Below are 15561 nucleotides of genomic sequence, written 5' to 3'. Positions count from 1 at the left end.
GAGTCCCTCTTACATCCTTATTTCCTGGACCAACCCATCCCTATTCTGAAGCTTTTCAATTTTCTGCAGTGTCAAACCATGTTCCCACTCATATCCGCAGCTTGTGATAGATATGATGAAAAAAAGGAACATGTCAGATATGACACAGATATGAGCAAATTTAATCCTTATCAACGGAGGGAATTCTCAGAGTTTCAAAATTCATCCTTTTCTGGCTGGTGGTACTACAAGGTATAGGCATTTGTGTGTGGGCAAGAAATAGAGTCCAAGAACTTTTGTTTAATTTTTGCAGCTTTTATTGATATACCGTTTTGCAAATTAGTTTCTTCTGAACTAAAATAATATCCGTTGGGCTTATTTTGTGCCATATTCAAAAGTTTTCTTGAAAGGCTACTTTCTTGAAAGGTCTACTTTATTTGTTCAGAGTGTTAATTAAAGAAGTTTGTTTTGACACAGTTGCATGGATGTACAATTACATGGCAAACCCATCCAATAGGACTGTGACCATCTATCTGCTGTAAGCCACCTTGTCTCCCACTGGCTGGCTCTCCTGGGGGGTAACTCCTTCACTAGGGGCTTCACTGGAGCTGTTTTCTGAAGAGTGTTCTCCATTACTTGCACTTCCTGCAAAGACAATATAGTTAAGATTAAAATATATGTAGCATCTTTTATGCAGCAAGCTAGAAGGTATATGTGTTATTAATGACACTTTAATAAGAACCTTTTTATGCAGCTGTAAATGTTCAGGAACCTATATTTCTGAGTTCCAGTCCACTTGCAAAATGCTTTAGGGTAACAACAGATCACCTAATGGTAATTTGGTAATTAATTATCATGCTTCCAGCATGCTTTAAGTAACTGCCACTGAAAATAGTTTGCACTACACCTGTGCAAGTCTAGTTTTCTTTTATTATTATTGTTATTATTGTTATTATTATTATTATTATTATTATTATTATTATTATTATTATTATTATTATTATTATATTGTTTATCTCATACTTACCTACCAGGCAGGAATTGTGGGGAGCATAATTTTTTTTTTTTTTTGGCCATCTGGAATGCATAAAACCCCAAGGACTCATCTCTAATAGACCTCTTCTTCCTTATTCTTTACCTTCAGTGATTTCAGTCTTCCACCCTATTTCAGAAGTGTAGTTGCCTCTACAAGACCAAACTGTGCCAAGAAAGTGTACCGATGGTGTTTATTAAATGTAACCTAGTCAGAGTGCTCTCTGTGCTGCACAGATGTCCCTCAGACTAAAGGAATCTTTTTTCTAGAAGAGATTTCCAAAAAGAAGGTGTGAATAAAATGAGTAAAAGATGAATGCTAACCACAACATTCCTGATTCGGTCTTGACTGAAGTCTGAACTATGAATACTGTTGCTTTGTTTGGACTCTTGCATGGCTACACATAGTGTCAGAGCTAATGGAGAAGTCTTCGGTTTTGTTAACCTTTGAATTTTCTAAATGTACAGGTGTGGTCAAATCTGGCTAATTTATACACAGATGTCTACATTTAGGCACATGCATTAGGCAGACAAGATTTCACTTTGGAGGCATTAAAGGTATCTCCTTCTCCACGGTGACATCATTGCTTGCACAGGCACTTATTTTAGTAGGACTCGTTCTGCTTAGATACTATTTAGATGAGTAAGGGATATGGATTGGATCCCTGCTAACCTGCTTGGGATGCAGTGAAAGGTCCCTTGTAAAGTGACTCACTGTTATGCAGTGCAGTCCACCACGCTATGCAAAGGGAATTTTTGCATTCAGACATACTGTCTGAGTATCCATAAACACTCTAGAGTTCCTGTTTTTAACTGAATTTCAAGTTGTTAACACATTCCCTGGAAAAAGACATCCACAGCTTTTTTCCACAATGGCCACTCTTCTTGTTTCTGTTTTTGATCATCCCCATGGAAACCATCATGATTTAGAATATAAATCATGTCTTTGGATTCATGCTGAAATGCAACCATGGGAACTCCACTTACTAAATCCAAACCTTTTCAAGTACTATCACTTTCATAATTCTCCAGGTGAACTGCCCCCCAAATTGCCAAATTTGTAAACTGGCTTCAGACAAAATTTCAACAGATTTATAAAACATCTGCAATGAAACAGATTCAAACTTTTCCCCATAACTTGTTAAGTCACTGCCAGAAAATACAATGAAGAATCATTGCATTTTTGGAATTACTTTTGGTAAATTATCTTCAATTACAACAACATCCATTTCAATTATAACCAGGAATAAATGACACATTCCATCATTAAATATTACAGTCTGATTGCATACTGAAACACCTACTTAACCTTGAACAATATTTTTACATAATGGAAATAAAAGTACAGGTAACACTTTTGCTGGATATATATATATATATACAACAGAATCTAGATCTAGCAGTGAATAACCTAAGAACCATGTAACTTCATCTGTACAAGAGATTCTAAATAATAGAGGTTCTATTCCAGATACCTGAATTTAGGAGTTTGGGTGTAGCTCACTTTTCTATTGGACTGATGCCTAGGGACTAAGATATGGTGCTTTTAGCTTTAATCATCCCTTATTTGTCATTTTTAAGTCAAGGCATTTCACATGGTAGTAAATAAAGGATCAAGAAAAGTTTTTGAAACATCAATTGCAGTTATATTTTATGGCTACTGGCTCATCCAGTTAACCTCCATTTTACTGAAATATATATATATATAAATATATATTTTTCTTATAAATTACAGGAAATATATGAAGCTAGAAAGATGTTGATTTGAAGGAAGTGGTGAAATGGAAAAAACAGAAATCATCACAGTTGGTTGAGACTGCATCAGAACAGACTCTACAGCTTTGCACTTGGATGTGAAACCTGGATTGTTTTATTAGCAATGCCTCATCCTGCCATGCTTGTGAACTCCATCTATTTGGCATGAGACCACAAATTGCACTCTACAACAACTGGGTCTCAGTGGTCAGACTGGACAGTGTACCATGCAGCCCAAAACACCATCACAGAGATTTAGAAATATAGAAAGGCTCTTTTTTCCCCATATGTGCTAGGTTGGATCTCACAGTAGCTGACTGCTGAATAGTCCCCCCTCAGGACAGAGTGCCAAATGCATCAGACAGAAATGGTTTGCAGCATTGCTGTCTCTAATCTATCATCCAACATAAAGTAAGGATCCCATATGATGGCCTGGCAGCTCTCCAGGAACAGAAAGTCTGGAGCAGTCATGTAAAGACAGAATGCAGTTTGTCAGCTCTGAAGGGAGGTAGAGCAAGCTACCCCTTGTACAGGAAAATGATGCTTAGTGATTTAAAATAATTATAATAATAAAAATCTGAAGACCTTATTTCTCTTGACTGAACTGACCTGGACACATTTTACAGTCCTATTTGTCCATTCCTGCTGAGTGTGATTTATAGGATCAATGCAAGTGATCCCATATTTGCATACTGATAGGCTGACACAGCTTTGACATGCATTTCAGCACAACCTCCTCTCAAATGAAGTTGAGGGTATTCAACAATCAGCATCATACAAAGTTCATACAATTCTGATAGCTAAACTGATGGACATTAGGAGTTGTTTTTTAATAGGGAATTGGGCTTGAAGTATTACCCAGATGCCCACATCAGGAGTTTCTTTAAGTCCCCATCTTGTACTGAGGTCTTGAGCTGAAATGTACTTGATGTTTAAATAGAACTCATAGGAGAAGTTTCAGTATTTCAGGGCAAGATAAGATTGAAGATGATTATAGAAGCAAGGTGACAAGCCAACATTACTATGAGATGGAATTTAATAGACGTGAACTGTGTAGCTGCATTACCATGGAGCTGAGGCCAAGGAAACACTGGCTTGAAGAGCAGGCAGGGCGTACTCACTTCCGCTTGCAGGATAACATGTTGACATGTACTTTCTAAACCTTCTCCTTGACAATATGTAGTCCATAAATCTCACTGTATGTGTTGTTTTCCAAAATTTGACTCATCTTTGCAAGATTTTTCAGTATTTTTGTTTTCTCTCCGTCTCTCAGTGTTTAAGTATTTGGCTTTGGTCACTGACAAGGGCAGGATATTGAGCCAGACAGACCTTTGGACTGTCCCATATACAAATGTCGTTGTGTTCTCATGCCATTTTGGACAGTTTTAAACTTTCTAGTTCTCAACAACAATCTTCCCTGGTAGATATTTTCCCACCGTTGGTGGGATTTCCTGTAAAGGCTGAGAGTAGCCTCTGTCCGTGGTGCTCAGTGACTTCAACTTGAACTACCATTACACAAGCAGAATGCTAGAAAATTAAGTCCCAAAAGATATAGAAGCTCTACTCAGGGCATCAGAACAAAATTTCAACCTTGCTTAACGCTAATAATCAGAGTCAAGCTTTACAACCTAGGAATATCTTGACCAGCAGAAAGCTGTTGGAGAGATCAAAATGGCCCCTCTGAATTTGAAAGACACTGAAGGATACCAAGAAACTGATGAAGAGGCCTGCAGTAAAACGTTTAGTCCACTTTTGAAGAAAGACCAGAAGTGGTGATTTAGGCTGTCCCTTGAAAAATAACATTTATTCTTTATGTTTGTATAGGAAGCACTAATTTGATGGTTCTGAGATATTATAGTTTTATGTCACTTAAATATCATTCTCAGTCCATTTGAGATGATTCAGAGATAGCCTGGGCAGCTCAGTGTCTTGAACAGAACATTTTGTTCACCAAAATGCAACTGCCCTCCCAAATCAGAAAGGATCTGGACTGTGTTCACTGTAAAGATGAGTCCTTAGGACATAAAAAACACTTGTAAGCTTGCAGAACAGCTCAAAAAATCTGAGCCGGCCAAAAAGGGATAGTTTTGTTTGCTTTTCTTGAGGCTATCCAAATTTATTAACAACACACAAAGTCATGAAGAGAAGTTTAGTTACCAAAATAAATTGAGAGTTCAGTACAGGGCAGCAGACTGAAATCTCAACTGAGTGAGTCCTACTGTTCTGAGAAATAAGAAAAAAATGGAGGAAAAAATCTCACAGCTGCATGGGAATTTATGAATACAAAGAAGAACTACAAGGGGTGTAACCAGCACAACTATAAAAAAAAAAAATCCAAAGGAATTTATCTAGTGTGAAGTCAAGACATGCAGAATCCATATTTCCATATTAAGACATATCTAAAGCCTCAGTTACAACTTAGCAGTGTATAGAAGTTATTGTGCTCCTTCTCAGTTATCTAAATCTCACCACTCTTGTGTTACCTGCTTCCAGTAGACAAAAGAGGCCAGTCTTCTGGTTTAGGCAATGTCTATATTATGACTGCAAATAGGGAGCAAACTATAAGGTATGGCTTCATCATTATAATCACTGCAGGAAGACTTCTCTCATTCTACCACCAGGACAATGAAACTTTATTACAGACTAACTACTGTGAAAGAAATATGTTCAATATTGCATGCTTTCCATGTTAGTGTAGTCCCAAACATATACCCTGGACAGTGTAAGATGTTTCATCTCTGAAAAGTCTTTTTCACGCTGATGTAACTATAGTATTAATGGGGATCCAGACAAAAGAAAACACTAAACAAATAATTTATATTTATTTAATGATGGAAAACACTTTGCTCACCTGTGGATTCTTTCAGTCTTCTGATATAATCAGACCAAAAAGAACAGTCCTCTTTTTTTAATCCTTTAAGAGTTGGCAAGGAAGCGGTGAATTCTTTGTAGTTATCACCATCATCATTTGGCAGAAACATTGGCCAGAGTGGCATCAACCCTGACATTCTTCTCGAGAAACTGTGAGGGTAGTTTGGATTTCTAAGGGAAGGGGAGAAATGACTATTAGAAAACAATGATGTAAACAGTAGAAGGCAGAAAGAGATCAGTGGGGTCAAAGAAATGTGTATCCAGTCTCTCTGACCAACAGGCTTCAGATTCAGCCCTGACTGCTGAATTGTTCATAGTGTCTTCTTTGACAGCCTTTTGTTAGTTTGGTTCACTTCCTAAAGAACAGGTACGCAAAGCCTGTATAGACACAGGATCATCAGCACCCTCAACAGCCCTCAGTCACAGAGCATCCCAAGGTCGTCAAAAGAGCATGTAAAGTTGTAGTTCCCACCATAGCTTTTTAGAGATACTGCTTATTCACAAGTATGGCCATAACTCAATAAAGCTGAGGGTTACTCTCAGGGTAGTTGGCAAAGTGGTCACTGTGTCTTCATGTGCTTTCCTCCTTTTGGGAATAAGGGAACTCTCAGCCCAGATCCTTCAGAACTGTGGTCCCCAAAATAGGCTCTGAAAACAACATTGAAGCCTTTGTGGGCCCCATATATTTAAGTAGAATTTGCATGTGCTCCATGGAAATAAATTTCCTATTACTTCTAGCTACAAAACATACTACAAATCTTCAGTACCTGCTTGACATCTTGGCCATGACTTTCCAATACTGTTAACCAAAGATTCCTCAGTGGGGGTACAAATTGCTAGAGGAAATGGAGACTACCTGAATGAGGGCAGAAGATGACCTGTATTCTCTCTACTCCTTTCCCCCTCCCCAACCATAGCAACTCTTAAAAGTCATATACTTACCCAGAGTTTACAAAATTGGAGATGTACTGCATAATTTGCAAGGAAAGACGCTTTTCATCCAGAGTAAATCGTTCTTCATACTTTGGGTAGAAAGGCAGTCCAAATGCATACTGAACATCAAGCAAGAGCTCCAGACCTGAACTAAAAAAATATATATTTATATAAAGATAATTAAAACTATCACTTATGTATTTGGGGGAGAAACAGAGATAATTTAATTCAAAGAATAAAGCAGAGTTTAAATAATGAATAACCATTAATTACAATGTTCTGAACTGTGGGACTTCTTCAAACCAAAACATAAAAGAAGAACAATCAATAACATGGAGAATTTGCTGTAAAGGGTCTTTAACATATCCTATAAGTGGAAATTTTGGACAGCAGGGCACCTTTGATGAATTAACTAGGCATGTAACCTAAAGTGATAGAGCTAAAAAGTCACTTGGTATTCAGATTTTGGTTGTACTTGGTTATACAGATTTTCACTAAAATTAAATCCAAAAAGCAGAAGTAAATGGTGACATGGAATCTGGCAGCTATGATGGAAGGTTAATTATGGTTTATTTCACAAACTTGGAATTAAATCTTGGCCCTTCTTAATGGTAATTGGAGTTTTTCCATTGATTTCACTGGGGCCAGGATTCTGCCCCAAGTCTTTGGATAAGGAAAGATGTAATAGGAGATGTTTATGAAGATTTCTCTTAGAGGTACTTTTAATCTAATTTCTGTGGTGGCTGGGAGGGTGGTTTTAGTTCACGCAGTCTGTTCTCTCCAAGTTTTATATGGCAGTCAAGTCAAACCAGCTTGAAATAATTGCCTGGTTCAGATTTAAGAAAGAACCATTGTTGTTTACTTCCAGCTAATGATTAACACAAATAGTAAGTAATATTTTAACAATTCAAAGACAAGACTGGCCAAGCAAGACAACAACCTTTGCAGGACATAGTAGCAAAGGTTATAATAACACATGTCCTGCAGAAAACCAAGAGTCAACTTCTGATAATAAAATTAAAACTACAGTATGCTCAACATATAGCTTTTCACCACAACTCAGAGCAAGATATTTGTGGTCTGGAGTCCAATTGTGTTGTTGGTATCATGCAATTAAACAAAGGTCCAATTCACTTGGTTAAATGCTGCAGGAAGGCAGACAGGGCCAGGGGACCTGGGAGAAGGAACAGATGTCTGTAAGGCAGAGACAAACAAATCCCAGATCCACTCAAAAGGATTTCATCTGCAGTGGCTGCAAAGGTTGTTGTTGAAAGGTGGCACAACTGAAACTATTTTATCTTTGGACGTGAAATGCAACAGCATTGATATAATCCACATAGTGCTTCTCAGAGAACAAGGCTTGTATTTCAAGCCATCATGGTCAGGTGGACTGGAACCAAGATGACTCCTTCACATTATACGAGTGGTGGGACTACCCTATCCTCAAAGCCTCTATTTTGAAAAACAAACACACAACCCTCTAAATGAAATACATCTTTGGTAGTATTTTCCTTAGTCTTATCATAATACCTCAGTAATACTTAGCATCTGGAAAGTGAATTATTCACAGATTATTCACCAAAAAAATGCAGAACTGAAACAAGATTAAAGCATATTTTTCTTCCCCAAATGTTTATAGAAGGATTAAGCAAGATCATAGTTTAATAATTTTATTTTTTTTTTAAATAATTTGCTTGGCCCAATATATTACAGCAATATTTAACATCAGCATTGCAGCAAAGGTATTATGTACTTAAAGGAGCTATTATCTTTTCAATAAAAAGTCACTTTTGAATAGAAAGATGACATGAAATTAGTTAAGATGGATGGAATGAAGGGACAAACCTACCCATTTAAGGAAGTCATATGAAGGGTGACTTTATCTCTAAATCTAAACCAAGTAAGGGTGTTCACCCAAATGCAATTGTGTTTTCAGCCCTCGTGTTCCTAGAGGTAAAATCTTATAACGTTATGGCACAGATTAAAATTCTGCAAACTCTTGTACTGAGATCTTAATAGGAATAAAATTATTTGTACGACTATAGTGGATTTGATACAGAACACAAAGTGGTACAATTTGATGGGCTGCTTTCAATATACCTGGTTGGTGGTACCATATCCTGGCCAGTATCAGTAGTAAGAGAATGAGAAAGAAAACACAAGCCTAAGAGTGGAAAGAGGCACATATATGCATGCACAGATCAGCAACAAAGTTAAGACAGCATCTAAATGGCAGCTAGATGGAAAATATCAGGGGAACTTTTCTGATCATCATCTATTAGTACCAGAGCGGAGTGCAAAGTGGACCAAAACAAACATTTTTCCCTAAGCCCTAAACAAACACACAAAGTGGCCCAAACAAAGATTTTGAGTAGAATGTAGGATTTCTGAGCAGACAGAGAGATCTCGAGTTAGCATCAGGTACTGACAGTGTTTTCGCTGGAATAGGAGAAATAGAGAAGTGACAGATAAGCATATATAGCTTAGCTGTGGTACCCTGATAGCTCTGCATGGAGGCTTTTCTTTCCTAAGCTGCTCCAAACTGCACTCCCAATACTCCAGGGTGCCATGTAGTTGACTCATCGGTGTCAACTCTAAATGGGGAAATGCAGAGCCTAACGACTGATGGAGGACAGTTCGGTAAAGGGAAGGACTGCAGAGACAGTGGGAAAAGGGATTTTTTAAGTGTTTCTAAGTAATAAAAACTTATATCAACCAAAAAAGTCACTTTTCAAGCAACAGATCTCTTTAATAAGAACAATGAATGTAGTTACATGTAAGGATTTATTCTTGGTTTTGGTGACTTCATGGAGCTAGTACTTAATGCAAAAGATATTGCTTCAAATCTTCTGTGTATATATAAATATGTATATAAAAGGATGTCATAATTTTTAGAAACAGTTTGACAGTTCTGATGTGGCGCAATGACTGGTAATGTAAAGCATGGAGAAGCTGAGAGCCAGACCCTGCCATTTTGCTCACACTAAAGTGAGTTTCCTTTGAAGGAGAATTATTACTTCACTTCAGGAGTCACTACTGCAGGTCAGTTATCCAGTGTACAGCAAACAGGTGACAAAATCCCAAACTGTGAAATTCATAGACAACAATTTAACATCAGACCCTGCTGTTGTGCTCAGATAAATTCTTCTCCTATTAATACTAGCAGATTTGCAGATAGAGATCGAGTATCAAGAGCTTTTAACAGGTACCATCTCAGCAACGTCAGGAGGAGCAACCTGCCAACACTGCAGTGCCCTTTGCCTGGACTGAAATGTTCATTTTGAAGATAAGCAAAAATATTAAAGAATAAATTATATATAACCACCCATCTTAGAAAATGAAATGGTACATGATTGCACGGTGAAAAAATATATATCACGGGATAGCTGGATATTTATAGAAATCTAATGAGCCAGTGTAAGGCCTGGTGTGAACTTTGCAGTTCTGGGGATACATTCAGTTCATTGTGTCTCCTCACATTACAAAGTCCTGCCAGACAAATGGGGGAAAGCATGTGAAAAACAGATGAACACTTTTCTTTCTTTATTTCTTCTTTTCAGGAAAATCAGGGCATATGGAAAAAGCTTAACTCCTAGTGGTATTAAACTGCCAAGTTTATCCCATTTTGTACCAAAACCGTCCTATAGATACGTGTTACTTGCAAAAGTATCCTGGAGTTTGCTGTGTCTTTTCCACTTCTTTTATTCCCAATACACACAAAGTTCTACTTTGCGCTATGGCTGTGCCAATGGAAGAAAATAAAACTGAGGCAGCAGACAATAAATTCAAGATCCTGAAATCTCACGCTAAATGAAAAAAATACACATATATCATTGATCTTAATAAAGGAAGGAAGCATTGTAATCATCTCAGAACTCCTAAATAACACATTACAGAGTTTTGCTAGTGAATTACTGTATTAAAAAGCTAGCAATACGGATGTGTTGTTCTGAAGCCCTGGAGCAATACAGAAGGTCTCTCTATGTATACGGACTGTGGGCTTATCTGCTAGATTACATTTTCTGGAAACAGCCTATCCCATTGCAGCACGTGCAGTTCCAAAAAGAGCTTTGTACTTTTCTGAATTTTGATTAACATAAAGCTGATTTCTGATGCTTCTGAGTTTGGTGCTTTGTACATTTATGTCTAACTTCCAAGATCAGATCCAAGTACTAAAAAATCAGCTGAATGATAAAGGCCACTAAGCCACTCTGTGGGAGGAAAAAAACAGTTGTCTAGACTTCAAAACTTCAGCAACACAGATGCTGTCTACAGACATAAGAATGGTGTGATGTGGTTGATTTAGCGAGTGTTTTCATAGCTGCAGCAGGCATAATGCGACAGATAAAGCCAGAAGGATGACAGGCAATTCCACCAAGAACAGCAAAACAACTTTTTCAGGGATGAGAGGGAGGACAGCTTTATAAACAGTGACAAGCTGTTGTTGCAGCAAGTTTACTACCTAAGGACATTGTGTTGCCTGCCCACCCATGGAAGCAACAGGCATCATATCTATGCTTGTTACCACCTCTCTAGTGCCTCACCTGCCCTCTGTGGTTAGGTGAGTTCCTTTGAAGCCCAGAGACCTGATCTGTGCCTTTCTGTCTGCCTCCACAGCACCCTGTTCAACAGTGGTCCTCCATACTACAATGTGTTGGTACTCATGGACTAATAGCCACAGTCATGGGGAGAGTGTCGATTAAAGGACTGCAGAGTAATCTGCCAGGGTTATGTTCATTATGAAAGCAGAAGAGATCTCCTTTAATTAAAGTGATATTAAGAGCATCCAGAACTAGTTTAGCATAACAGCAAATTAAAAAAATGAAAATACTTCACATAGTTAATGGATTTAGACACATTTTTTTGTCAGTCAGGAGTTTTCATCTTCAGAATTACAGATTCATATAACGTGTGACCGCAATCCAGCCAGTTATGTTCACCTTGGCATGGAGCAGTCTTTTAACAGCTCACAATAACACACATAAGAGTGCATAGTCAGGAGGTGAAGACAGCCCTAACCGAAATGACTCAAAATAGACAGCAGCTCATTAATATTAGAGGAATCTGTACAGTGCACAAGAGTTTAAGAGTTTTGTTAAAGCTTTTGTGACGATTATGATGGTAATATTAATAAGATAGAGCCTCTTTAACTCTCAGGTTAGACTTCTCCATTGATAATAATGATGTTTTGCTGTCCTATGCAGCTGATGATCTGGTCTCCTCAGTGAGCAGAGCACTGAATTTTATCCATCATCAAATTTAAGACAGCACATCTGGTGCCACAGTGTGACTAGGAAACTATGCTGGCCCAGAAAACAGTGCTACTTCATATATCAGTAGCATGCAAAAATCACCCAGAAACCTCTTCAAGGGTTAACAAGGCGAATCTTTGTATAGTTCATAATATTATCTCTCAAAACATACTTTCTTCTATCACATATTTCTTTACTGTAACTAAAACTGTACCCCAGCCCTTCCCACTAATCCTAGGCAATGCTGAGCACTCACATTCCTCCTGCATTGTTTACAGTAAGTGTTTACTCCAAGGCCTAAGTGTTCTCAGAAAGAGAGTGACAAAATGGCATCTGGACTACATATATTTTTGCCACAGATCATTAATGCAGGAGCTGGCGACGCATCTCACTTCATTCAAAGAGGAACTGAAGAGTAAAGCAGACACTGTGCCACGCCAGGCTTGGGAGAATGCTACCACGTGGACGAGGATAGCTTGCTCTCTGCAAGATCAATTTATCTATATGACAACTGTCCGTTTATGGTTTTATGTGATTTTCCACATATGCCATAGACTTCAGTCTAGAGTGGGATGTTTAGTCCTGTCCTTGCATCTGTTCATGTCTGAGTGTGTGTGTACATTTTAGAAACACCCAGTTGTCACACAGGCTTTTGCTAATTGATTTGTACTGCTAAAAGTTCCTCTCTGTTTAAGAAATTTTTGTCTACTTTGCATCACTGCAGTTGGGTCTGTCTTTACTGGCTGACTTCTCCCTCCCTTTTGTTTATCTTGCTGTGAATTATTAAGGGACTGCTCCATGTGAAAAAAGAGGAAATACCAGTACTTTTTCATCTCTGCATTTTAACCCTGTCTTCTGTTACACATCTGGGGGGGACACACATAAAGTAGGAGAGAGGTGACAGAGTAGAAATGTGTTGCTATACTGTGCAGTAGCCTAATTAGTGAATGGCCTTTTCCACACTCAGAATATTTTATGTTAGAGTAAATAGTTTTCCATTGTTATAATTATATTATTTTAATGTATCCATTCCAGAACCCCTGTGAGGTTGTTAGTAGTAGTCATTATAGATATTATAGGTATTACTATCATCTTAATGATATAGGCAAAAAACACAAAGAGCAAAAGGCTCATATCCTGTGTAAACCGAGGTTTCTTGCAAATTTTAGCCACTGTCCCAAGTGAAGCTCCTAGCCTCCACAGTGTTGCTGCTTTGGCTTGCAGGGAGGCTGCTGGGTAGCTTGCAATGCATGTATGCTGTATGGAGGGGGAATGCCATAGGGAGATTGAGGGAGGGAGGTCACATGGCAGAAATGGGATGGAGAATAAGAAAGGCTTCATTTAAGAATGAACAACAATAATGTTTAAACAAAAAAACTTGGAGTATATTCAGCAACAGACCTAGTGGGAGGTCTTCAGGAAAGTTGTGAAACAGAGGCCTTATGGAAAACAAGGGTATAATTTCATAAATAGTCCTGTGATACTGTGAAAAGATGTCTGTAGGTATATGCACAAGGTGAATTCTGCAGTTTTTTGTTTTTTTTTTAATGTTTGGATTTGCAACCTAAACAACATTATTTTAGCAATATTAAGCATAAACAAAGAGCAGCAAAAATGCCAATCCAAAATACCAATTTTGGTTCATTTCTTCTTGCAAGTGGCCTAGCCTACAGCATTAGAGCTTCTGCCTTATGTTCCCACAACACATTTCAGACAGTGTACTGGCTCTATTGTATGTTTGTTTGTTTTTAAAGAGGGTTATGTGAAAAGTAAACTAGCAAGTTCAGAACCAAAATTTAAATTACCTTGGAAGATCGCCGACAACATAAATTTTACTGAAATGTGTAGCTAAGTTCTATGCAAACTATTATTGTCCTGGAGAGTGTGAGGAGACGTAAATAACAGGAGCATGAGAAATATTTTTAATAGGATTAGATAAAAGAGGAAATTCACATTAATTTAAAATCACTGCCTCAAAACCAGTGACTCTAAATTGTAAAAGGACTATTTCATCTACATTCAAATAAGATGTTATCATAGATGACTGGGTTACAGTCATTCTCCAAAGCAAGAGAAAACTTGCTAGCTTTTTTTTGCGAATACTTCTTTCTGTGTGGTTAGATGTTTGGCATACCATGGCTCGGCTCTTTTTGGAACCTTGTAAAAGTCACTTATCTCAGCCTCTCGGTAGCCAAACAGAGCACTGTGAACATTCCCACTGGAGCTGCCAGCAAAATAATGGCTCCCGGAGGACTGAGTTCTCCACTAAAAAGAAAGCCAGCCTGTGTTACCACAGCATAATAGCCTTCATCTGTAACCTAGATCTTGGCTGGCTTCTTTCAAATGCTTTTTCACTATGCTATCAGGAAAGGAAAGAAATACACAGTATGCAGACAACTTCTCAGTATCAAATGGTGCCAGTAGGAGCATGCTGACCCCCACCTTCCCAAGGTCTTCCAAACAATCTTGGCCCCTCATCTCTCCAGAGTACATCTCAGAAGGCAGAAAGGGTCTCAAAAATAATCTTGTTTGGACAAATAAATAGGGAAATATAGGGTGCAGGGGGCAAACACTGCTACTGTGTAAGGAAATGGCAGATCCCTCATGTCAAGCATCCCTGCGGGCTTTTTGCTGCCCTGATGTGTGGCTCTAGGGGACAGGAGAGGCTGCTTTCACTGCAGCTTCCGTGCACTCAGGCTGCAACAGGAAGGGACCAGGAGCTACTGTGCTATGTCAAATAGCAGTACAAAGTGCTAACCACTGCCCACAGACCTCGATGTCTCCTCCAGACTTCTAGGAGGAGCTGGGTTTAAATAAAGCAAAAAAAAAAGACCACCTTAATAGTCTCTGCCTACCAGCTTGTTCTAAGCCCAACAGAACAACTCATTTACACCTCTCACTAGCATTTAAACCTTTCCGTCTATATGATGCAACTTCTGAAAATTTTCCAAGCAAGCTGCTTGAAATGTGAAGGATGACATAGATCAGTCTGCAAATGCTCGTGTTCAAAAATATTTTTCCTCCCACGAGACAGTCTGCCAGCTGATCAGCAGTCATGATGCTAGAGAGGGAAGGAATAAAACCCAGACCCTGACCACAATGAAGACCAGGCAGTGCAACTGTGATGCAACGGCAGTGACCTCAAAAGGGGGCAGCGTTAAATTAATGTTCAGTCCTTAGAAAATTTTACCCCACTTACCTTGAGAACTGTGAACTCCATGTGACTTAGACAACATTCTGGTTTGTTGTTAGGGATTTATCAGAAACAGAGATGAAATCTAAAATTCTAACTAAAACTGGCAAAGGTATGAAAGTTGGAAAAGTGAAACCCAACTTAGACATCTTACTTGAAGTGAATCAGTTGAGAAAAACTTTCCTATACAGTCAACAAAGAGGAATAATTTATCAGAGCCTGACACTTGCTTTGCAAATATAAATTGTTCATTTGAGGTATATGTATCTACCCATTTACTCCACAAGGTGCCGAAACAAGCAGCCATGTTTCTGCAAACTGTAAATCTGAGAAAAACAATGAAACGTATCTCCTTACCTGCTCTGTGAGGAGCTTTCAGGTACGTGGTACATGAAGACATTTCCTCTGGAGTTAGCAGCCCAGTGATTTGCCATGTTTATGATGGGACATGTGATAAACTGGTCACTGATAAAAGAGGAGGAGTAGGGAACAGGCAGTCACATTAAAGAAAAAGAAGAAAACTCAAAGACTCAAAAACAAAAGCAA

General features: G+C 38.4%; 1 protein-coding gene across 1 annotated transcript in view; it reads right to left on the bottom strand.

Annotated features, from left to right (window-relative positions):
* Positions 1-382: 382 nt before the first annotated feature.
* Positions 383-15561, bottom strand: part of TG (thyroglobulin) — a gene marked incomplete at its 5' end in the record, with an annotated part of 153418 nt that continues 138239 nt past the window's right edge. Inside the window, 4 exons of the mRNA XM_082754686.1 lie at positions 383-624; positions 5618-5808; positions 6580-6720; positions 15373-15480. Of these exons, the coding sequence (XP_082610812.1) occupies positions 509-624; positions 5618-5808; positions 6580-6720; positions 15373-15480 (556 nt within the window). The 3' untranslated portion in view covers positions 383-508. The remainder of the gene's footprint in view (positions 625-5617; positions 5809-6579; positions 6721-15372; positions 15481-15561) is intronic.

The sequence above is a fragment of the Aythya marila genome (genome assembly GCF_965140915.1).
Source record: "Aythya marila genome assembly, chromosome: 2".
In the NCBI taxonomy this organism is placed as follows: Eukaryota; Metazoa; Chordata; class Aves; order Anseriformes; family Anatidae; genus Aythya; species Aythya marila.
This window is presented reverse-complemented; position numbering and strand designations above follow the sequence as displayed.